The sequence below is a fragment of the Serinus canaria genome, chromosome 7, assembly GCF_022539315.1.
Source record: "Serinus canaria isolate serCan28SL12 chromosome 7, serCan2020, whole genome shotgun sequence".
In the NCBI taxonomy this organism is placed as follows: Eukaryota; Metazoa; Chordata; class Aves; order Passeriformes; family Fringillidae; genus Serinus; species Serinus canaria.
In genome coordinates this window covers 9,585,317-9,610,608 of record NC_066321.1, presented here as the reverse complement: position 1 = coordinate 9,610,608, position 25,292 = coordinate 9,585,317, and the positions used below count along the sequence as shown (strand labels likewise).

At 42.0% G+C, this 25,292-nt stretch overlaps 1 protein-coding gene across 2 annotated transcripts in view; it reads left to right on the top strand.

Annotated features, from left to right (window-relative positions):
• The window catches only part of KALRN (kalirin RhoGEF kinase), a 464,195-nt gene that overhangs the window by 326,971 nt on the left and 111,932 nt on the right, over positions 1-25,292 (top strand). For both annotated transcript variants that reach the window (XM_050976704.1, XM_050976705.1), the window contains exons 27-33: positions 733-822; positions 4,701-4,793; positions 5,122-5,233; positions 6,323-6,513; positions 6,919-7,020; positions 7,687-7,829; positions 8,962-9,064. In XM_050976704.1, the coding sequence (XP_050832661.1) occupies positions 733-822; positions 4,701-4,793; positions 5,122-5,233; positions 6,323-6,513; positions 6,919-7,020; positions 7,687-7,829; positions 8,962-9,064 (834 nt within the window). The remainder of the gene's footprint in view (positions 1-732; positions 823-4,700; positions 4,794-5,121; positions 5,234-6,322; positions 6,514-6,918; positions 7,021-7,686; positions 7,830-8,961; positions 9,065-25,292) is intronic.

The following is a 25,292-nucleotide window of genomic DNA, read 5'->3' as shown; positions in this document are numbered from 1 at the left end:
GGGTGTGTGGTTACAGATGGACATACAAAGCTGCCTGCACAATTGCAGGGTCCTGTTGTTTAGATATCTGGAAAAAAAAAATACAATAGCAATAAAAGGAAAACATCCTCCTCTTTTATTTGCCTCCCTCTTCTTGAGACCAGAGAACATTAATAAGAGGTGGGAGTGCACAGATGCTTTTAATTTCTGCTTAAAAGTAAACAAATTAGGAAATAAAATGTAAAACAACATAAAATTTGAGCCATTGAAGTTTGAACCAAAGTAGGAAAGGCAAGTCTGGGCCAAGTGTCACAAATTTCAAATAAAAAATGTTGGCTTGTGCCAGTTTAGATTAGGTGAGTCACTTGCCCAGTTTCTAGATTGGCTTTATCTTCAAGTGGGTGGTAGAGTCAACACCTCATGACTGAGTTCTGAGACCCTCAAACTCTTGTGTAATATTCATAGAGCTGTTAGGAATTATTTTACAGCTGGATTAAAATTTTAGGCCTTCCCTCTGTGATATTTGTTAAAGAAAGCCTCCCACAGCCCTCAGAACTGCTCAAGTAAGGTATGAACCTTTAAAGTCTTCTGTTCTAATTTACAGTTCTTGTGCTGCTTGGTGGCAGGGTGGGGGTGGTGGAGGGTGTGTGGGAGAGAGTTGTCACCTGTATTTATCCTGGTGTGCCTTAATAAAAACCTGTGGGAGCAGAGAAATAGCTTATCTTGCTTTTCCCTTGATGTTTGTTTTCACAGGCAGATAAATTTCAGATGTATGTCACCTACTGCAAAAACAAGCCTGACTCCAGCCAGCTCATCCTGGAACATGCAGGGACTTTCTTTGATGTAAGCAGCATTGCTGTTTTCCTTCCACACACTTGGTGCAGCTCTGGGCTTTTTTACACTCCAGCTATGGGTTCCTTTCTGTGCCTGGGCATTTGGGTTTTTCATTCCACTGCAAATATCATGTGCTGTGAGAACTGTGGTGTGGTGTGTGCTGAGGTGTGGAGACACATTCTTATGGGAACCTCCGGGCATTTTTCAGACCTCATCCTTTCTAAAGATCTGGTTTAGAGGTAATCTCTGTTTCTGAGTTAGTGATAAAATGAAAATCTCAGATTCCATTCTATATTATGACCTGAAATCCCTAAATCTAAAATGAGCTCCTAGCCTCCTGTTCTGCAAATTCTACCCAGCCTATTCCAGGTTTACTTCATTGTGCTAATAAAGAACTCCACAGACTCCAATTTAGACTATTTCCCATACAAGTGCTACAGCCAGTGATAAATGATTTTAGGCTCCAATTCCAATTTTGTAAGCTAAGAAAAAAATCAAGTTTTTGAGTACCTTTAAACCAAGTTCTTCCTCATATTTAACCATTGAAAGTAGCAAATGTAACAGATCAGCAGGATCCAAGCTGTGCTGGAGTTGGCAGCTGACAGAAATCAGCTCCTCTGGAGTTTGCACATGCCAATGGTTACAGCATTTCAGTCTCACTCGACGGTGAAAGGTCTCACAAGAGCCCCAGGGAAAGCGATGAGGGCCTTTTTCTTTTGCCTTGTTACCAAATGGTCTGAAAGCCGAGTGGAGCTGGAAGGGGTTTTCCAGGAGGTGGCGCTTGAGCCTGTGGAATGGTTTGTACAATGGTTTGTACTGGTTTATACGGCTGTTTGCACAGGTTAAAAGCTTTTCCACTGCTGCTCTCTGCAGGGGCTGGAAAGCTGCCTGACATTGCTCAGTAGTGAATATTCGTGTGTCAGCAGCTGCTGGTTTGCCAGGGGGAGGTGTTTGCCTCCCATGGGTGCTGGGCCATCACCCAGTGATGAAAAAGAGAAAGTTAAGTCTCCCCCCAAAAAATCCTCAAGGAGGCACTCAGTGTGAGTGACTAAGGTAATGCCAAGTACCTGTGGATCCTTCTTACCTTGATCTTGGAGTGGCAGTAGTTCAGGGGCAGGACAGCCTGTCACAGGGAATAATGAGGGAATAGTTGATTTCTTTTTTTTCCAGGCAGAACCTGGAATTTCCCAAAACCCTGATGATGAGAGTGAATTATCTAGAATAACACCCTTTAGGAAGAACCCTGCTTGAAAATCAGAAGTGTTCCTCAAATTTCATAAGCTTTCATAGAAAACCACCTCTGAGATAAAAACAAGCAGTCCCAGTAATCTGTTTGAACCCTTCAAGTCCATGGGAAGCTTGCAGCTACAGGGCTCACTGTAAGGGTTAAATGATTAGGAGAAGGAGCAAAGACAGGTGACCTATCTCATTTGAAGCCATGAAGAGAATTCTGAGCAATGCTGAGAGCTGGGCTGTTCTCAGGCTGTAAGTGAAGCCATGTATGTAGAGAAAAGCAATGTATTTTATTGAACCAGTTGAGACAGGTGGAAAACAATGCACAAACTCTCAGCTGTGAAACGTGCCTAGTTTATCCTACAGCATTGGTCTAATAAAGCATAAAGATTAACATCTTCCCTCCCTACAAATGGTGCTTTGCTTGTAAAATTCAGAAGTTGTTGGTATGGTTGTATTAGCTGGAAATTGCACAGGGAATGAGAACAGTGTGTTTATTCTGACTTAATTGCAATAGACTTATTAATTTCACTCTTCCAGTTTTTGTGTCTGTCTTGTTCATCATTACTTAAAACTGTGTTCTTTATTCAGTAGTTTGATGCTTGTCATGTTTAGCAAACTTTAATATTTGTAATACCATATACTTTAGGCTAGTAAGGTATATTTTTGATTACCAACATATGTCAGCTATCAACTTCAATTGATAGAACCAGCATGCTACTGAAGTAATCAAGTTGATTTTAGTGTCTTTAGTCAAGCAAGTTTTGGTCTTTGGGACAGAGTTTGGTTGAGACATGTACATGCTTCTGCTGTTTGGAATACTTTTTTTGCTTTGAATCTTGGAAAAGATGTGGTTTTATATTCAAGAAGCCACAGGGCACTTTTGATTTGCATGACCAGCATGGAAAAAGGTAAAGCTCAGAGACTTTGGGAGCATTGCAGAGCATGGTGTTTCTGAATGGAGGAGGGCTCTTGGACAGTTTCTCTGCTGAGCCAGAATGTCCCTTAGGAAATGAGCAGAGGCACAAACAGGATCTTACTCCAACACTTCAGGGATCAGAGGGAGGAGCTGCAGGGAGAATGTCCCTTCCCAGTGCTGGTCAAATGTCACTCCCCCAGCCAGCTGTGTCTGCACAGTCTGACCAGGGAGTGTCCAGGCTGAGCAAGGAGTGCCCAAAGGGGAGCATCTTGCTGAGAGCATGCCCTGCTGTTCAGAGAGCTGGGGGGAAGGAGCAGGGCTAATTTTGTTACTTGGATCCTACAAAAACAAGGGTGCTTTTCCAGCTCCAGGAAGTTCACAGACGTGGTCAAGGTCTTGCTGGCTCCTGCAGTTGTGAATTGAGTCTCAGCCATGTGCTCTGCAGGCACAGTTCCTCTGTGAAGTCAGCTATGACTCAGCTTCATGCAAACTCCATTAACCCCCAAACAGAGCCCCTTCCCTTTGGGGTGTTCTTCATGGCACCAGAGCTATTAAAAAAAAAAAAAAAAACAACCAAAACAACAACAACAACAAACTTTTCTAGTGAAAGAAACCAAACCAGCAATCAAAAGATCTGTTGGCACCTTGCATGAAAAGTGGATGCTTTTGCATCCCAGCATTAAGACAAACACTGGAGCTAAAAAGAAGAAGTAACCTCCCTGGTACTCAGCAGAAAATCAGATTGTAAACAAAAGGAAAATCTCTGTTCTTGGCAGCTCTTCTCCCTTCACCCTTCCATAACTTCTTCACTGTACCGTCTCAAATTTACAATCCAGTAGCTGGAGAAAAGTCCCATTCCACTTTTCCTTTTGCTTCTTTGGGAATCAAGGATTTCCTGGTGGCCAAGAACAAGGCAAAACATGTCCAGGGCATGGCAGAGACAGAAGGGTTTCCAATCTCTTCTATGTCAGCAGAGAATCTGCCCCTTTAGGGCATGAGTTTGGAGTCTTTTAGATTGCTAAATATGTTCATCAGGGTCCTGTAGAATTTTCAGGAGCCCTGACTCCCCCTGGGACAGTTGTGGGGAGGCAGCTGGGCCCTTTGCAGCCCTCATCAGGGCTGTGATGTCTCCAGCAATTTGTGAGCACATCACAGTGATCAGCCAAGCCATTCTGGTTGAGGTTCAGGTGATGAAACAGTGCTGTTAGAGGTATCATGAGGGGCTATCTCTCCTGGCCCCCAGGTGGCACCTCAGAGCAGAGCAGATCTGTCAGCGCTGTATCAGACCTGTTATTCCCATGTGGATATTTCAGCTGCCCCAGGGCTCTCAAATGGGACTCAATGCCTATGTTTAGACAGTTAAATTACACCTTACTCATGCAATTTAATTTAATGTCACTTCATTTTAATTGAATGTTAAGGCTCTGCTTTCAGCCTTTATAGCTAGGGGAAACCAGATGACATGACAGGTAAGTCATACTTAAGCCAAGGCCTGTTTACTCAGCAGAGCTTTAGCTTGACTTGCAGAGGGACTCTGCAGTTTAAGTGGCCCTAGGGGGACTCTTCTGTTTATTGCCAGCCTCACTGAAACCACATTCATGTAATGTGAGCTTAAAGAGGGTTAAAAATCCAAACATAGAATGCAGGGATGCAGCACTAAATTTAGTTATGGGTGGTTCTGTCTGGCAAGGGTTAACAGTTTTCCATGGCTGACTGCTGTTTTTATCCCTTCTAGGAAATCCAGCAAAGACATGGGCTGGCCAATTCCATCTCTTCTTATTTAATCAAGCCTGTCCAGAGGATCACAAAATACCAACTCCTGCTGAAGGTACCTCAGTGAGCTGCACAGATCAGCTCGTGCAGAGCAAGGTCACAGGTTCATGAGTTACCTTCTGCTCAAGGGAGCTGCTTCATGACCTGTAAGCAGAAGTCCCCAGAAATCTTCCAAGGGCACCAGTCTCCCTTGAGAGCACCCTGTTTTATCTTTATAGCTGTTCCTATTTGACCCCCACTATTTGTGAGCATCCACAGAGGGGTTTGTTGCAGCTCACCTTTCTCCTGTCTCTGAAGCAGCTTGCAGGGACCAGGTGGCACAGCTGGGTGTGAAGGCAGCACGTGGATCAGAGTTTGTTTATGGTGTCTGCATTGCTCCTTAGGAACTGCTGACCTGCTGTGAGGAGGGCAAAGGGGAGCTGAAGGATGGTCTGGAAGTGATGCTCAGTGTCCCAAAGAAGGCCAACGATGCAATGCACGTCAGCATGCTGGAAGGTGGGCAGCGACCTGCTGGGAAATGTTTTAGTGTTGTTAGGAACTTGGGGTGGAAGTTAGTAGAGGTTGACTGTAGCAATATTGTTTTTTCATCATAATTGTCAGGTACTTCCTGGCTCTTTTCTGATATTTCTCCAAAAGTCTTGAAAGAATAAAGATGGCTAGGAAGTTTGGGGGGGAGGGGATTTATTGATCTGTATCTTTTGTGTATATATGTGTGTGCGTGTATATATATATATATATATATATGTATGTATGTATGTATGTACATATATATGCAATGTATGGGTACATATATTTTTAGCTAAAACATTCCTTCTCCATTAAACAAAAAAATCCCCTCCTGAAACAGTATCAGTTTAGCTGCTGACAGCTGTAAAAATTATTGGATGAAAACATTTCACAATACTGTTTCAACATTTTAAAAGTTCTGGTTTTCTGAGACAAAACAGCTTGTGTTTAAAAATGTTAGCATAGTTATGCCAACGATTTTTTAAAAAACACTAAAAAAATATTTTAAAACTACAGGAAAAAAGTTTGATTGGCACAAAGTGAAGTCTTTTATTGGCTCATTATTGTGTGGAGTATTTCTGAAATATAAAAATTTTATTCTGGACTGAGATGCTTTATTGTGTCTCACACATTTTCTTGGCCTGGGAAAATAATTTACAGCCTGGCTTGAGGAAAACCAAGAAACAAACAGAATACTAAAACAAGTGAAAAAAGGAACTAGTGCCAGTAGTTGGGCAGTACAATCAGCACAGGTGATTAAAACTGCAGGAGGGCAAACGGAATCTGTAATGAAATGCATAGAATTTCTTGCAGTGCACTTCTGTGTACAGTAACCAGCACTGAAACCTTCATAATATTATTTTTGAGTAATTATTACAAGACTTCAGCAGCAGCCTCATTTAGCACATATGATGTATTTGACCTCTGATGAAGGAACTACGTTGTTGCAGTAGGAAAAGAAAATGAAAAATATTATCACTGGGGCAAAGACCCTTTTAATTCAAGTCTTGACTTTGGTGTTTCTGTGAATTGCTTGTCTCAATAATACATACAAGTGATTGTGTTTTGTGGTTTTAGGGTTTGATGAGAACCTTGATGTCCAGGGAGAGCTGATTCTTCAGGATTCCTTCCAAGTGTGGGATCCCAAGTCTCTCATTCGGAAAGGCCGTGAGAGGCATTTGTTTCTCTTTGAAATCTCTTTGGTGTTTAGCAAAGAGATCAAAGATTCTTCAGGACACACAAAATATGTTTACAAGAACAAGTTACTGGTAGGTGTGGCTGCAAAGAAAATATTCTGGGTGTTGTGTTCCTTGTAGAAGTGGTGTTTTGGAGGCTCACGTGTCCCCTGCTGGGGTGGGGATGCTTTTGGCCCTGGAAGGGCTGGCCCTGAGTCCTGCAGGACTCACCTGGAAGTCAGCCTGCAGGGAGTCTGGAGAGGTTTAAGGTAGTGAGATGTGAAGGGTGGGGGAAATGCAAGCAGGATCACTCCAGCCATTCACTTCCCTGCCACCCCAGAGCTTTTCTGCTCCTTTCATCTGTGTGTAGCAAACGGAGATAAAATCCCGTTCCCCTACCCATCCCAGCCTCCTCACTTCTTCCTACAAGTCCAAAGTTTTCTGGACTCATGAAGCTTCATATATATGAAATCTTTCATCATCTCTCCTCCACACTAGACCTCAGAACTGGGAGTGACTGAGCATGTTGAAGGAGATCCCTGCAAATTTGCTTTGTGGTCTGGACGAACACCATCCTCAGACAATAAAACAGTGCTGAAAGTAAGTCTTTTCTGTTTGTTTTCTTTGCCTTTAGCACTTCTAGTTCAGGCCTTGGGAGCCGTGAATGAAAGGTCAGGTTTCCCTCTTGCCTGTGGGCTCATGCCTGCAGCAGGAGCAGCTGAGCTCTAAGGTCTCAGCAGCAACTGGGCAGTTGTGCAGCCTTGCTGGAGTTGCATCTCCTCTTGCAGCCTGGGTTGAGCAGCTGCTCACTGACACAGGGCAGGTCTCAGGGTGTGTTTGGCTGGGAGGTGTAATTCTCTTAGTCCTTTGCCACTGGGCTTTTCAACAACCAACCTCTTCCACAGACCTCCAGAGCTGACAGCCTGTTCTGTCAATTGAGTCTCTGCTGAAGAATCCATGTTATAGATGTTTTGTCTAAGGAATTTCCAGCTGTGCACTGATAACCTGTTTCCCCTCTGCAGAGCATGCTGTACTGCTAGCATTAAATGTATTTATCCAGAGCTTAGCTGCTTTGCTGTTGCTTGCCAAGTAGGTCTGGTCAGAAAACTCTCAGTTCCCTGGGGTTACCAGGGACTCCAGCAGCTGCTGCAGTGCAGCAGAGAGAACAAACAGCTAATCATGACATTCATCAGCTGGCCATGTCCCCTCTACACAGGAGGTGAGAACATGATAAAACCTCTATCTTTCTGCCTTGTGAAACTTTAGGCATCCAGCATTGAAACAAAACAGGAATGGATCAAAAATATCCGGGAAGTTATTCAAGAAAGGATCATTCATCTGAAAGGAGCTCTGAAAGAGCCCATTCAGCTCCCCAAGACACCAGCAAAGCAGAGAAACAACAGCAGAAGGTAACCTCATTCCCCAAAACATGAAATCACTAGTGTGCTCTCAACCCACAGCAATGGGGTGTCTGTGGACTTTTTACTGGTTTTTACTGTAGTCAAAGCAGTTTTCATTGTCTCTGCTTTTTTATGTTGTCTTGGCAAAAGTAGAAATCTTTTTTATGATATACATACAAAGAGTTTTATGCTCCAAAGTATAGAGAGAAACAGTAAAAATTCTTCAGAGTCCAAGGTTATAGTTCTTTCCTAAAGTACTTTTTACTTCTTCGCATTTCAGTGAAACCAGATTTTTTTCCTTGTTTGGCATGTTTAATTGTTTGGCAATCAAAATCATAGTTGATCCTAACAATATATTGAAGAATATATAGTGAATAATCTGTATTTCATCATCTAATACAAACTTGTTTCAGCCTGTCAAGTAATATTAAATATTTTTGTCACCTTGTTCAATCCTGGATTAAATAGAAATCATAGATAATGAATTGTTCTTTTTCTGTTGTGGTGCTCCCAAAAGCCACCTGTAATTTGAGCATCTTCATTTCCTCATTAAATCTTATCCCTCTTTTACTTCAGGCTGTGTCATAGAGATGTCCAAAGCATAAATAACCAAGTCACCCAGGAGACCTGTAGCATAGCAGAGATCCAGACATTTCCTCCAAGAACATGCTTCAATACAAAAGTTTTCTAGTACAGAATAGAGAGATATTTTTTCTTTGTCCTTTAGTATATATTTTGTATTATTTAATTATTTACTTTGAAAGACCAATAAACATTCATGATACTTTTATCTGTACAGCCAAAGGGAAGAAAATGTGCTAGCAGCCTCAGTGAGGTAAATAGGTAGAGCTCTATACTGTCTTTATCTATATCTGAATAGCATCTTCATGGCTTAGTATTAAATTCCCCAAAAAATTTAAGCAAATGTTGTGATTATGTGCAAATCCAAATCCCATGGCTGAGGGTGACATCATTCCAAATTGCAAGAGCTCTATAGCATCATGGGCTGGCCCAGAGGGGTAATTTTAGCACAATCCAACTCTGTCCTGCTGACTCAGCACTTCTCAGTTCCACCTCTCACCTTGTGCTCACTGGTGGTGTGTTAAGGAATGTCATTGTTTGCCAATCACCTCTCTTGCAGAGATGGAATAGATGATGCAGACAGCCAAGGGGATGGCAGCAGTCAACCTGACACCATTTCCATTGCCTCCAGGACATCACAGAACACAGTGGACAGTGATAAGGTAGGACTGAAATGTGAGAATGCTTGGCAGGTAATTGCCCCCAGAAGAATGTAAGTGAAAAGCAGAATAGAAGGCAAAAGAAGGCAACCTGTCTTCTGCTGAGTGAGCTGAAACTTGTATTCCCCTTTGCTAGGTTATTAAAACCCAGTCTGTTTCTGTGCTTGTCAGTACTGCTCTTCTACACAGTAACATCTCTGTTACTGCTGCTTGTTCGTGGTTAATACACAGAGGTTCAATTGGCTCTGAAGGAAGAGCCCAGAGCAACCTTTTCTTGCCTAGTAAATCTGTCCTGTGAGATCCAGCTTTGGAATGAACAAACAGCTGGTTATGTCACATATTTCCCTCTGAGCTGAAATCAGTTGTTTGTGGGAGGGAATGCAGGTACTTAGACAACAATTAATGCAGCAACACTGGGATCCTGGCTGGTATCTTGAGAGCCTGGGAGACCTCCCATTTCCAGAGACTGTGATTCTGGACCCTCTCCTCACAGACATATGCTGGAGCATATGGATGGCCCTGAGACATGCTGGGTTCTGTTGGAAAGCTGCACACTGTCAGCACTTACATACTTGTCATTTTACTTGTCAGACAATCTGAGTCCAGATCCCCAGCTCCACTAGGATGCCTCACTTGAATTTGTCACCCTGATACCTCCAGCTGTGCTCTTCCACTGAATTAGCAGTTGATTGTAGGAGAAAATGGGCAGTTAATAATTCCCTGCACTACACTGATGGTGTTTGTCATATCCCCTGAGAGAATGCCCATATTCTCTTCATGTATTGTTTTGGAATCACATGTAACTTGAAAAAAGCTGAATTCTCCCATGTCTTTATGGATTTACATATTTGTCAGGGCTTTAATTATGCTGCCACTCAGACGAGGTAGAAGTGTGTCTTCACAAAATCAAAGTCCAAGCTTTGGTTGTAAAGTTCACAGGTAAGGCTCAATGCAGACACTGTTTTGAAAGCTGGACTCAGAAATATAAGTTAATTGCAAAACAATTACCTTTGTAAGACCATCTGTTGTATTTATCTTGAATGCATGTCCCCGTGATTTAACTTTTTTGCCCAATAATGTGCATTGGAAAAGTACTAAGCCTCACAATCCAAAGGCCACTGTAATGTATGCAAATACTTTACCCAATGTCCAAGAAGTCTTCAATCCACAGGGACTTGTCTTACTTTCTGTGTTTTTCACATTTATCATTCCTGCTGAAAGGCTCTGACTTAGTGCAGTACTTGAGCTCATGCTTAATTTTAAGCACTCGCCTAAGCTTTGCTCGTTCCCCCAGCCCATTGTGTCGGTTGCATGAATTCTGGCCACGTCTAGGTAAGATGCTCCATGTTGCATGCTGCAGCTGCATACAAGGGCTATGGTGCCAACACAGGCTGTGTACCCTGACAGACAGCCCAGCCTGGCAGGACTTGGTTTAAGGATGAAAGACTGGAAACATTTATAGGAATTTCTCTCCAGAACCTTGTTTGTACTGAACAGCAAATGTGTATGAGATAAACTGAGTAAAGACTGTACAAGGAAAAAGTTATTACCACTGGGGAAAGGGATGTGTCATGCTTTTACCTTTTTTTGACTTGCTGACTTAAGGCTTTGTGGTTTTGTGTCCTGTTATACATTTAATGAATAGAAACAAATCTGAGTGTACCTTAGCTAAGGCTAAAGGTTGCTTGTATGTGCTTTGTTGAACCTGAGGTAGCAGTGTGTCAGCCTTAACTAGAGAGGCAGCTCCTGCTGAACAGTTTCCTTGTTGTCTCTGATGCTAAAGCTGTGGAGAATTCAGCTCCATGATTGCTGCTTTATCATGTCTTTGCTCCAAGGAGAATGAACTCCCTGCATCTCTTTATAGTTCTCATTTCTTCTGCACAGTGTTACCCAGATTAGTGGCAGATGAGGCTGAGCTGCCTTGTCTCCTGCTGAACTGGCAGAGTCACACCCATGTTCAGTGTCCACTCAGACATCGGGCTCCCCTGCTGGCACCTGCTGTGCAGGGACTGTCCTGTCAGCAGATCCAAAGCTCTGAAAGGACTCCTAATGGTGGCATTTTACCACATGGGATTTTTTCCTTCAGTATGTAGTTGAGTTTTACTTTTAGGGGGGTCGGAATGAAATGTGATTGGCCTGGGAGGTTTTATATTCTCACATGGATGGGTGGTAGTTATCAGCACTGGAAGGCAGGGCCATATCATGCTCTCCACGTAGGTTTTCTTGGCAGAGCTGACAGTTCATGGCACACATGCTAGAGTTCATGTAGCATACATGCTATAGTTAACTCCTGTGGGGCTGATGGCAGCTCCAATGGGTACAGGGTTCAGCAATCAGGGGTTTTCCTGCCTATTTAACTCCAGCATAGTCAGTAGACTTGTTCTCATGAGTTCAGATTCAAGACTAGATGCTTTTTTTAGCTGCAGCCTCCATTGGTGACTTCTCTTTGTGCTCCAGTGAGCTCTCCACCCAGAGGAGCCAATGGAAAGAGCTCCTCCCTTTAGAACTGGCTGTTCAGAGCGGCTTCGTCTGCAAACCCATGCCAAGAGCTTTGCACTGCCAGCAGTGGGCCAGGATGGCAGCAGATTCATCCTGCCTTGGGACCATCTATGTATTAATTCCATGCCAGAGGCAATGCTCAAGTAACATGTAAGACTTGATATCACTCTCTGAAGCCAAAAAAGTTCAAAGATTTATCTGACACACTTTGTCCTTTTCCTAAACCTTGCTATTATGCCTGAGGATTGCCTAACACATTAGTCTTATGTTCAGACAAGAATGTCAAACAACATTTTAGACAAAGAAAATCACAACTCCTCAAAGATTCTCAATTTCAAGTAGCACTTCTGCTTAACAACACTCCTCATGCCTCAATTCATATGTATTTCTTTCAACTTATTTGTGAGTCAACTCCTCCTGAGTTGTAAGTAGCAATTTCTGTTTTCTCTCACCATGGCACAGCCCTGGAGCTAAGCTTTATTTTTGCATTCAAACTCCTAAAAAGACAAAAAGGGTTTTTGTTGCTAAGTGGGAATGAAATAGCCTTACTGTAAATTCAGCAGGGATTTGTCTTCTCTCAAGACATGTGAAAGTGGCCACAACATTTATCAGGGGGATCCTTTGGCACAGAGGATAGAGCACTTTGACTGGGGGCTGCGTCCTGGTTCTGCTCTGTCACTCACATGTTGGATGCCATCACAAAGTACATTTGATGGCACATTGCCCTCTCCTTTTTTCCCTTGCTTGGATGAGAAATTTACAGGGGGAGACACAAATTCATGTAAACATTACATTAGTACATTAATTACAGCATTGTCCTCCACTGTCCCAACACACAATGCAGGGCTGAATTCAGACCTGTTTTTGTAGCCTTATGGTGGCAAACTCTGCTTTGAAAAAACTCAGTTATGTGTCTGAGCCCAGAGGTGTTATTAAGCCTTTAAGTATTCAGACTTTCCTGACTATAGGCAGAGGTCAGGTGATTATATATAAAGACTCTTCTGATTAAAAAAAAATAAATAAAATAATGTCCTGGTCTGTTTAATATCTGATTAAGTAGCTTCTTACATCTGGATATGAGTATTTGATATCTTTACTTTCCTTGAGCTTTTCTCTGTCAAAAATATGTAGATCAATTATCTGCAGGCTCAAACATTTCATTTTCATGAAATACTATGTAGTAGAAAAACAGACTTCAATTAAGTTCTGCACCTTTGTAAAATGAAAGAAGGAGAGAACATATAAAATGTTTCTTTTCCCATTTGCAATCTATGACTACTTCTATATGCAATCTATAATCTAAAATACTTTATACACAGGAAAATAATTATTTGAATTGTCATTTGGATTGTGTTAGTCTTATATAGAAGGGGGAAAATGGGTTGATGACCCAGACTCAGTGCTAAAGAATCAATAGATAATGAATACTATTACAGTAATTGCAATTCCCATTGAGCATCCAGGTCAGGTCCTAGGTAACCCACTACACAAAACTTCTTCATCCTTTTCCAAAAGGCAAAGGAGACAGCTTTTGTTCTATACAAGCCCTCTTCAGCTTGCTACCTAAAATCCTCTCCTTAGAGAGAAATCCTTGCCCTATTCACAGCAGACAGGATTTCAGTCTTTATATTTGGATTCAAAGCAGTGGGGAATTGCATAAAGGAAATGTTACATGCAGGGCATTCTCATTTGTTAAGCCCATTGAGCTGCTGGCTTGTGAAACAGCTGTTTCTGGTGATACTGGCCCAGCTTCCAATGGCCTCCTTTTTGTTGGCTTTTGCAGAATACTGAGGAGAGCAGTTCTCATTTCCTTCTGTTGTTTTTGGATGTGGAAAAAGGCTCTGAAATGTGAACTGAAAACGTTTTACTCTCTAAAAATAAATCTACATTATACACTTTTATCTTTTCCATTAGATACTATACTCAGCTCATCTTTCAGCATCCATGAGACTGAGATCTTGACCTCTTCCACATTGGTGGCATTATATAAAATCTGGGAATAATCACTCTTCTAATTGAAGGTAATTTGTACAAGAGAGGAGATTTTAGAATTAAGGCTTATTGGAACAAGCCACTTGGGGCAAATTCTCTTTTCTTGAGAAGATTCTAATCAAGGTAAAACAGCTTTGATGTTGTTGCTGAAGCAGGAAGAGCTCACTCACTGCCCGTGAGCTCTGTGTCACATGCAGGAGACACACCTCTACTGCAGTGCTGGGGGAATATCAAGGGACAGGGGGTGTTGGCCCCCAGCAGTGCTTGTGTATGGCCAAAACATGTGTCACCATGGCCTGGAGTCTGTGCAGCACCTGAGCAGTGGGACTGACCTGAACAGCAAACGCCTGTCAGTGGGAAAATCTCTCTGCAGGGGTCAGTGGGTGCTGTGTGTGGCAGCTGATGGGAAGGAGGCTGAAAGGTGCAATGCAAACTCTGTGGCAGAGCCAAGGGAGAGCAGGATCAGGGGAATATGGAGTGGGTGGTGAAGCAGGAAGTCACTTAAGTACAGAATCAGGATTATTTCAAAGTCCTCCTGTTTTCTGGAGCACTGTGGTAGGTGCCATCAATTTATCTGCCAGGCATTGACCTGAAGAGGTTTCTTCCTCCAAGCAAGATATTTTACTCTCAGTAAATTGGATTAAACAACTGTGAGTTTCTAAAGAGGAAAGGAAGGGATTGATTTGGTCTCATTTTTGTAAGTACTGTTGTGGTTATTCTGCCACTGTCCCAGCAGAATATGCCAGAATTCACTGTACTGTCTGGAGTGCTGCTTCCCTGCAGGGACTGGTGATTTATGGGACCACAAGTAAAATTAAATTTATGTAACAGAAAATGACTGCTGACTGTTAAGTGAATTTTGCCTGTGAAGGTATGATAAAGAGCAGTGAAATATGGCCCCAGAGGATGTGTTTCTATTGCTCAGATGCTGCCTAGCATGAGAGCAGTTCTCACACTGAGTTCCTACTGCCCTCACCTGTGAAAAAGAGAAAACATGATAGTGATCAAAGGAAAAGCTGACATAAACCATTTTGGCATTTTAATTGCCCTGCTTGAGAGCTCACTAGCTATAGGTGGTTAACTCTTTTGAAGATACTGTCATGTAGTAGCAAAATATTTATCTTACCAGGAAATAAATTGTTCAGCCAGGAGCTGACATCTCTCTGTCTCTCTAATAATAATTTCTTAACATTTCCTTAGGCTTTGGGAGGCTGCCTCTCAGTTCTGGCTCTGTATCTTGTTTAGGACCCCTGTAAATTCAGCTCTTCTATGAGAAAAATATACAAATATATGTATCTTTTTTCACTGTGAATGGTTCCCTGAAACTGAAGTCATTGAAGTGACATTTGGAGTTGATAAAATGAGACTGGTTTATCTCTGCTGGCAATGCCTGATTTGGCATGAACTTGCCTTTCTAATCATTAATGTTCAATAATATTACTGTGACACTTTTATTTTTTTTTCTCTCTTTCCTAAGTATAAGTAAGGACTTTGCCTTTGCTTCCTGTATTTCTTATCAGGAATGCAGCAGTGCCAGCATCATGAAATGTTCCAGCTTTTGATTTTCAGAGCTCTGCTTGTCTCTCTAAATTTGATGCTTTTCAGTCTCTTGGAAAATTAACTTGAGGCTCTTGTAGTGAAATATAACACACTCAAACAGGCAAGGTAGAAACTACGTTTTTAGAGTTCCAAATGAAGGAAATGTGGACTGAAGTGCCACACCTACTTTGAATTGTGCAAACTTTCATGGGCGCTCACAGCAAACTGAAGCTCAGAGGGATACAAATAATTACACCCATTCTTTGCTCAGTGTTGGCCCTCTGCTCTACCTTGGTGTAACAATCTCTGCTTTGGGACTTGGCTGATAGGTCTCACAATGCCTTTACTTGTCTGTACACGGGGCACTGTGGCTTGGAGCTGTACAGGAATTTACCCACCTGCCATCTGCAGGCAGAGCAGCTCTTTTGTTAGTGATGTATAATGCATGTAGCAAAGAATCTCCAGCTCAGGTATTAATACTGGTTCTGCCTACAGCACAGATCTCCCAGGACAATTCTGGGGCTTTTGGCACTTTTTTCCCTGTGAATTTTGAAAAAATGGACTTTGGTCTTCCTTGGATTGGTATCAGATTTCTGATGTGCTGATGGACACATTCCCCAGAGAGGTGCAAGGCACACAAGTTGGAGTTTGTATAATAATATAATCTTAGTTCATATGATGAGTATCCTAAATCCACTGCAAATATCACATCTCTCAATCACAAGGCACTTCTGAAGCACATGTGAATCTGCTTAGGCAGGATGGCTGTAGTTTTAAAATGTACAGAATATGGTGGAGAGTGCTGCCCTTTAAAAGATGGCTGGAAAACTCAGCTGTGGACAACACTGTGGTTTTACATGACAGGAAATAAGCTCCATATCAATCAATCTATATTACCATTCAAACAACAAAAAAAGATTTTGATGCCTGCTGTGAAGAAAGAGGATGTTTAAGTTAGGGGGATGTTTAAGTGAATGAGTTTGATGCAATCAAAACAGACTATGAAGGAAGGAAGTACAGTAAAATCTCTGTCTTTATTTCAAAGACATAACCAGCCCCAGTGATTTTAAAATAGAAGGATTAAGATAAATTATTGATTTGCACAGATGAATTAAAGGATATTCTGTTTTTCAGCTCTGCAGAGGGACCAGCTGTTGTTTGACTTTTATAAATGTGCTGTGATTTTCAAAGAATCAGATGTCAAAGTTATGTTGCCAATTACCTTGCATTAGAAATTGAGTTGCATTTCAGGTGGGAGAGGAGTTTCTCTCTCTGAACTGGTCTTTGATTGGGGAAAAGTTCAAAGTGATTCATGTTAGTCAAAATTAGTATTTTTTCCAGCAAAAATGGTTAGACAAAAGCATATGTATTAGAAGAGATCAAGTGACTGAGTGCCTTCCTCCTCTATATCTGCTAATGTAAGTCATTAAAGGCCATTTCCTATTATTGCTTATCAAAACTAACACTGTGTTCCTTCCCCTTCTCCTCGTAAGCAATTCCTTTTCACCCTGGACCTTGCACCTCGTGCACAGCAGAGGATGCCAGTCCTGGAGTGACAGTGCTGAGGTGATTCCTCACCTTGGGCTGCCACAGACTGACCTGCCCCATCACCTCTAATGGGGGTGTACAGCACCTCCCCAGACATCCTTCCCAAAAATCTGACACCACTTTGGAAACCAGACTGCTCAGGACATAAAAGGGACACTCCTGCCTCAGCCTTGGGCTGGTGATCCAAATTAGTCTGTTGATTAAAGGGGCAGAATAGTTAATTAAAAGTGGATAGATTATGGGGTCCTGTCCAAATGAAGACATAAATAGAATAGGAATCGTCCATCAGTATTCTGGGGTTGTCTCTGTATCCATTCTTGGGCCACTAGATCATTTAAAGTACTTGGCATGGAAAGAAATGAGCAAACAGTATTCAGAATGTGTTTTTAAAAAGGGTTTTTTATTCTTTTTATAATTTCATCTCAAGTTCGACTTTTTCTGTTGTCATTAAGCAAGAAGTTGTTCCTCATCTCAATCTGATTGTTCTCCTCCTGTTCTTCAAAGAGCTTGAGTTCATGTTTATTTTTCCTGTGCTGTTGTTTTGAGTTGTTTCTGGGGTTTCATTCTGGTGATTACAGTGTGTTTGTTTAATTTGGATGTACAATATAAAATATATCCCTCTGGAGGAACAATATGTTTTCTTTTTGGCATAGGTTTTTTTTTTTATTTTAGAATTCATCATTTGTGTGTGGTTAATGCTTACTAGAGATGCCAGGTTTGTTCAAGAAACTTAAAAAACCTTGGAACAAGATGGTTCCAGCTATAAAGGGCACATAGGGATAACACAGAGTAACTGTCTAGAAATGAAGAAAATTTAAGTGAGATCAGAACTTAGTGTTAGGAGCTGACCTTTGAACAACACTAAACTTCATTGATTAAGGACATTAGAGGACACTGGAGATCATTCAAGTTGGAAGTTAATATTAGCAAGAGGTTTGATATTGGAAAAAAAAAACCTGTGTATGAAGGTGGGGGACTAAAGGAAACAGTTCCAAATTCCTTTTTACTTCATATCAAGGTGATCAAGTCAGAAAAATACAGTTCACAAACAGTACTTATAAGAACACCTTTAATTAACACCACCTAAAAGCTGCTACAGTCATGTAGCAGCTTTTAGGTGGTGTTCAGAAATTCTGCTGAAGGGTCTCTGCTTTCATTAAGTGTTTATTTGCAGCAGCAGCCATTGCCACCTTGCATCACTTCTGAGTGATGTTGGTGTGTGCTGGTGGCCTTATCCAGATTTGGCTGACTCTTGGGGTGGTGAATTCATCCTTTCCTGGAGAGTCATCAAGACTGTGTGTCTCCAGAGCTCATCAGTTCTTGAGAAAATTTCACAGCCCACCATCTCAGCTCATACTTCTCCTCTGTTCACCTTGCTGTCTGCTGGTAAATGTTTCTCCATCCAAACATGTAGATAAAACTTTATAAAACTCATTGATGCATTCTCCTGTGGCATGGCCCTCATACAAGGTGGAATGCCTGATTATGGGCAGCCAGATAGTGAGATAATTGTTTTAACTCTTTTCCTTTAGTCTTTGTGTGTTGCCTGGTTGAGCACAGCTATGACCATGAAGTATCAGAAGCACACAGATACTGGACTGGGAGGCAATAGAAGGAGGCACATGGAGGGCAAGCCACAGGGAAGCACAGAGCTGACAAAGTAGCTGAGGGAGATGAAAGCTGGAACTGGAAATGGTCCATGCAAGAGGACTGGAGGAAGTAATCACACCACTGGATTTATCATGATTTTGTCTTCTCTTTCCCCTTAAATCCCAGTAAAGGATTCTTTCTCCTTCGCACCCCTAGGTCAAGTAGGTAGGAAAAGGCTTTGAGTTACGGGAAGGGCTATTCTGGTTTCTTCTGCTTGTCCACAAACTCACGGCCTTTTCAGGGATCTGAGGCAGTATTTATTCTGGAGCCAAGTATTTTTGCTGCAGGCTGCCCCAGAAGGCACCTCCCTGACTTGGATTCAGCATTCTCCCTACCTTGTAAACCACATGCATGCCTTGCTACTGGCAGCTAACAGAAGGGAGAGAGGCATCCAAATCTCCCCAAGCCTCCCTGTCCAGGATCCAAGTGCTGTGGTTATCCAGATCAACTTTATTTTTCTGTTTGTGTCTTGTATTAATTTAAAATCTCCTAACAATCCAAATCAAACTCTCCTTTCTCAAATGTGTGCAGGCAAGAAACAGAGGAGTGTGTGAAACATGGCACAACTCCACAAGCCCTTTTCTGCCTGGGTTAATTTTTCCTGACACTACAGCATCCCTTCCTGAACATGGTTGCAAATAAACAATTATTGAAAGCACAAGGCTGGACCACACATGCATGTTTTCCACTGGCATGGAGAAAAGCTGTGGGTTGATTGCTGATTATTTATATTCACAAGAGTCAGCTGGGTTTTTTCTTGTGTCTTAAGGGCACCACCTCTCAAGGTGCTGATCATTCTCAGCTTGCAGGAGGAATTGAGGGTGGGAGTCAGCTGTGCCCCACAGGTCCTGGGCCCCAGTTGGCATTATTACTAGAAGTTCTCCAGTGTTGATATTTACTGCATGATCCTGAACAGTCAATAGGAAAGGACAGCAGGGGTCTATCCAGCGGACAGAGCACTTAGCCAAGCCATGGGATTTTCCTTTAAAAATCAAGTCATTAAACCATCAGTTAGAAGTGTGACATTTATACAGAGAAAAGAAGGGAAATTGAAATGCACACTGAGAAACTTCAGCTTTCTGGCTTGCTGCAGATAATGCAGTGAGAGCTGACTTTTGTATGAATTTAAGTGATTGTACTTAGAAATGCCAGGGCCGTGTTCTCTACCCATCACTACCTCTCAAATGGGCAGAATGGCATTTGGCTGACCAGTCTTTGCCTTCACATCCTGGACAGTCCCTACTCTGCAGGCTTCCAGTGTCAGCTGGGGCAGTTTAAAGGCTGATGGTCCCCTGAACCTCCCCAGCAGCAGATCCAGCCTTGCCCAGCTCTGTACTGGCTTAAACGGCTGGGGCTGCAGGGACAGGCTGGGGACTGAGGTTCTTTAACAAGCTGGCTTTAGTTGCAATGGCTGAGAAGATTATGGCAGCATCCCCATCCCTCTGCCTCTCAGATAGAACAGAAGTGTGAACCAGGCCTCCAGGGGTTGTTTTGTGGGTTGCCTTTTGAAATCTCTGAGGATTCACATTCTTTCCTTGGTCCTGGCCTCAGTGCAGTTATTTTGCAGAAACTCCTTCCAACTCTGAAGTTCTGCTGGCCTCCCTGGGAACTGAACCTTTGGTACCTTTTTACCTTTATGAAACCTCTGTCCTTCAGACTTTCTTTTTTTCTTTCAGAGAAATTTGAGGACTGAGAAGGGACTTTAAAAATCAACCCTTTCTCAGGCTCATCGAGTTCCTGCCTTATGACCTTCTCTTTGTGTGATGCCTGTGTGTTATTTATGAGCACTTGGCTGCTTGTTTCCACAAAAAAAAATTATTGTTGAGGCTGAAGTGCAACTAATTATGTGGCACTGCAAAGGGCAAAAAGGGGGATGGTGAGTGCAGTTGTACCAGGTTAGGCAGATGCTAAGGTCAGTTATGGTCACGAAAGGTAAGTCTTTTGAAGAAATGCAAGGTAAACAGGGTGATATGTAAATCAGTTTTATTTCAAGTCAAGGAAAGCACCTCACTGTTCACCAGGTATGTGGCTCTGGGCCTCTCACAGATTCTCATCACATCCAGCCTTTCAGGATCAGCTGCTCAGGGTTTTGTTTCACTAGGAGCAGGATTTGCCTCCAGCCTTGGAACAAATCACTTTGCCTGTGGGGGGAAAGATAAAAGAATAAGATAGTTGAGTAAGAGCTGGGCTGAAGCGGATGTCTCTTAAACAAATATACAACTTATTTTCCATCTGCTGGTTCCCAAGTCCTTGCTCTCTGTGAGAGACAAAGAGCAGCACTGCTGCATTTCAGGAGAACCAGGATGTACTCCCCAGGTACAGATCTGAAAGGTGACCACTTGCATCCACAAACCTGGCATTTTTGCTGATAAGGGCAATACAGTAACTGCTGAAATTAATCCTAATGAATGAGACCATTCCTCTGCTTTTCTTAATGTTGTAACTGCTTAATTCCCCAAAGAACTCTTCTGGGCATCCCATCCCTATGTAAAGACTATGGCTAAGTGGCTTAATAGGATAAGTGCTTTATAAAACAGCTCTGTAATATTTTAGTTGTCTCTTTTCATTTCAGTAACAAGCATAAGGGAGGCTAATGTCCCAGTATACAGGGATTTGCAATCATCATTAATGGGGATAATTCCCCTCATGGGAAACAATAAAAAAATACCATTGCAAGAGCTAGAACACTTTTCTAACTTTGCTTTTTGTCACAACAGATTGTGTCTCTCCCGCTAAATTTCATTGTGCTCTAGAGGAGAAAATAAATCTGGCAAAGAGAAACAACTTTAATTGTAAAGATAAAACTCATGATGGGGCTCAGTAAGGGTTTCTGAGTTTCCCAAGACAGCATCTGTATGATTGAGGGAAATGAAATAAAATCATGGTGGCTATTAGCAGTTCAGTGAGTTTTAAATGAGCCTTGAATGACGGCAGAATTAAGAAGAGTTTTTGCCATTTTCACATTATCATCACTAACAGAAGGGGTCTCGCTGTTTGTTGTATTTTGATGGTAAATCCTGTCCTAACAAACATGCTGACAAGCTGTAAGAGAGCAACTGACTTGAATTGCATGAGAGGTCTGTCTCATATTCTGTATCCATCTTAGATCTGGTTTTCATGTCTTTAAAATATGCAGCAATGGAGATTAATACATTGGTTTGCTTTTTAACGAGTGAACCTTGGATCTGAAGGTTTGCTGCAAACTCTTTTATTTAAAAGCTTTCATATTTATGGCACCATGCTTAGAATGTTATGCATAGCATTATCTGGCTATTAACTCTTGTGACAAGATGGATTATTTTAGGATTAAATAAATTGTGAGCATTCCTTTTAAATTGCTGGAGCTAAAGGGGTTAGGAGTGTAGGAGTGTTAGATTACCCAGCTGCAGTCATTCCCCCTGCACAGCCTTGTGATATGTTACAGGGGTTCTGGGGGCTGAGTAGGAGGAAAGAAGTCACTGGAAGCAGCTTGGATTGCACAGCCTTCACTCACCACACAGGGTAGGTGACCAAGCTCTTTCATGAGCAGCAGGCAGAGAGAGGGAATGGCAGCCTCAATTTAGCACAATATAAGCTCCATGCTGGGCATTTAGTTACTGTCCTTTGAAATCAGTCAGATTGAACCTTTGTGCTTGGTTGTGATTGCTATGCTGCATTTTTTTTCTTTGCCTACCATTATGAGCTGATGCAATGTGCTAAAGCAAGTGATTATTCCAGGAGCTGTTTGAGGGTCAGCATGTTTCCATTGTATGACTGGTCTCAGTGATTTTTTTGGTGCAGAAAAAAGACAGTTTCTCTTTTCTTCAACTGCAATATAACAAATACAGAATTCTCTCCTGTTAGAAGTATTGTGTTGGAATGCACATATGAGCTGTCTGCATTCAGCTGCCTATCCCACCTGTGCATTGCCACCTCCACTTTTGGAAACCAATTCCAGGCCAAACTCTGTCTCTTTTAAGCACATGAGAACTGACTTTAGTGGGGCCTGAATCTGTGTCCTCAAGCAGGTTATTGCTTTGAAACAAGAGAATGTTATGAGCCTCCTATTGGCTTTGAGCCCACACTAGTCTTTTAGTCAAGCAAGGAAGAGTCATGTTTTTAGACCCAAAGATTAAACATTTCCATCCTGCTGTCACACCTGTTTCCATTGAGGAGTGCTGGCTGCATCAAGAGCTGCTACCATGTACAATCAGCTGTTCCTTGGAACAAGCCATCCTCTGTTCACCTTTCCAGCCTCCGCTAAAGTGCGTTCTTGGCTGATTCACTCTTTGCAAACAAACTCTCCACCAGGTGATCATTTCCTTACCTGTTACTCATATTCATGTGTTATTCCCCTGCCTGCTGCATAGTGTGCAGTGGTTTATTCCATCTTCAGTTTTTTTAAGAAAAAATGAAGTTTTCTATCTTTCATTTTGCTATACATCTAGATCCAACCTCAGTGTTACCAGGAACTTTGTTCACTGATGCTAGTTGGCTGAGGAATTGTTTTTGTGCCACCAAAAACCTCTAGTTTTAATTCCAGCCAGTGTTCTGGCTGGATAACTGGCCCAGTTATTCAGGGTAGTATGTCTCAGTTGTATCAGGCAAAGGTTTTATAGGTTGTATAGGTTTTATCTTATTACATTGACTTCAAATTCAGCAGAAATTAATGTCAACTTGAATGTCACTGTTGGGTGAGGCTTTCATGTTAATGGAATGGGAAAGGAACAGGAAAAGGGAAGACAATAAAGAATGAGTTGCTCTGTTCCAAAGAAATGAAATCAGGAGGTATGACCTTTAGTAAGAAAGAACTAGCAGGAGAAGGAATCACATGAACTTGTCTCTTATGTCAGTGGACAAATTGGGCATGTTTCAGCACAAGGGGTAATGGGAACAAATGATACTGTGATTGTCTTGGCTTGAATGTAGTGTCATTGGTCTGATCTTACCTGTGAAATGGAGAGCACAGGGTGCTTGTGAAAGCCCTTTGGTCTGATTGCTGAGGTTGTTATTTTGCAAAAATCAGAAACACTGTCAGGCAGTGTGCCTGGATAGCAGGAGGTGGGAATGAGGCATGCTGCCTCAAGTGGGAGAATGGGAACAGCAATAAAGGGGCTGGGATGGAGAATAAACAGGAAGTGAGGCATGTGTTACAGCCCCAGGCCGTGGCTGGGTGTTCCAGACTTTGGACCTGATGGGATCAGATCCATGCTCCATTGGGACTGGTTGTGTCCAGGTGGCATATTGGGTCTTGCTTTTCTGAGAGGAGACTGGAGAGGGCAGCCCATGGCAAGGGGCCTGGTGGGACCCAGTTGTTGGCTGCAGCTGAGGAGGAATCTGACACTCTCCAAAGATACCAAGGAGCCTGTTGGCTGAGATTCCTTCTCTAGGAATGAGACAGCATCGATTAAAGGTGTTCTTGGTGCTGGTGTGCTAATGTCTTTCACAGATGAGTAGGAGAAATGGCTGGAAATACTGCCTTTGGAGTAGGCTCCTTGCAAGCAAATTACAGACTGTGAGTAATGAATGCATTTGACAGCAGAGTTTTTGATTTTACAACATATTCATAACACCTTGGAGCACTTAGTACCTTGTTAACCCAATTAGTATACTCTGAAACTGCCAAGGCAATCTGAACAGCTGTTAATCACATGCCAAACTGTCCAAGATCAGACTTTGTTATTACTGCAGAGGCAGTCAGGAGTAGATAGGGAAAGAAACAGCTTTAAACGTTGAAATGCAAAGACAGCTGGTTACAGTAAAACCAAATAATGCTGAATCAGAGATTAATACAGTAAAACAAGACACCATACCATAGACTGGCCTGCCTCATTGGCACTTTAGGAACTACAGTAGTGTGTGAGTGGAAGTTGCTTATCCTGGAGCTATGCAAAGAGCTCTTTGTGGTTTGTGTTGAGCAATACTGATGGTACCACTCCAGCCTGGAGGCTCTGCAGGTGTTTTCTAGCATGGCCCAGAAAAAGGAGCACAACTGCAGCCTGCAAGCAATCAGACAGGCACCTACACCTGATTTAATGTCCTGGCATTGAGCAACTGCAGATTATACCCACCCTGAGTCATTTCCAGACTCTGGGGTTCAGGGCTAACATTAAAGTGCAGTTCAGCTCTCAGGAACAGGTGATCCTTGATCTCTGTTGCAAGACAGCTTTTAAACCTGTAAATGTAATGGGACAGTTTGGTCCTGTCCAGGAGGAACAGGACAAGGGATCATATTAATTCACAGGTCTATTAGGGAGCTGCTTTCCAAATCTGTTCAAGTTTCCATAGCAGGGTCTCTTATGCTACAAGAACATCTAAGCTACAGCAGCAAAGCTGGTATGGTTTCTACTGACATAGTAATGGCTGTGTTCCTGCATGAAATATAAATAATACAAAAGTGCCTAAGAAACTTTCAGAAATTGTATTTAACCTAAAATAAAAACCATAAGAGGATTCTTGTCAGATATTCCACCTCACCTGTCAGCTGATAAAAACATTACAGTTTTCAAAATCTGCTGTCTCATTTATAGTTAATAGCACTGAATTGCAAACCTGGTATATTTTCTCTAGGAATAACAGTGAAATGACAAATAAAGAGCATGAGTTAATGATGTATTAAACCCTGTTCATTTAAGTAATGAAAGTTAGCACCTTTTTATAGAAAATAAAATTAAGCTAGCTTGATTTTTTTATGAGTTTATAATTCAGGTAATAGAGGAAATAGTGAAAGACTTTTGTAGGCATTTGATTTGGGCCATGTGATATTTTTATTAACTGAGGAGAACAATAGAAAATAAACATGTGATGTATTAAATGATGGAAACCTGGCTAGTTCACAGCTACAGATAAAATAGAATTATTACAGGGCAGGCAATTTTGTAGAGAAATCCTGGAGAGACTTATCCTTACCTTTATGATAGGAGAAATTTTTTAACCTCGTTTTATAAGAAAGCAACATTTTCTTTCATGTTTTCCACATCTGTTTGTGCTCTGCCCTCTGACAACTTTTATACCCATTGAACAA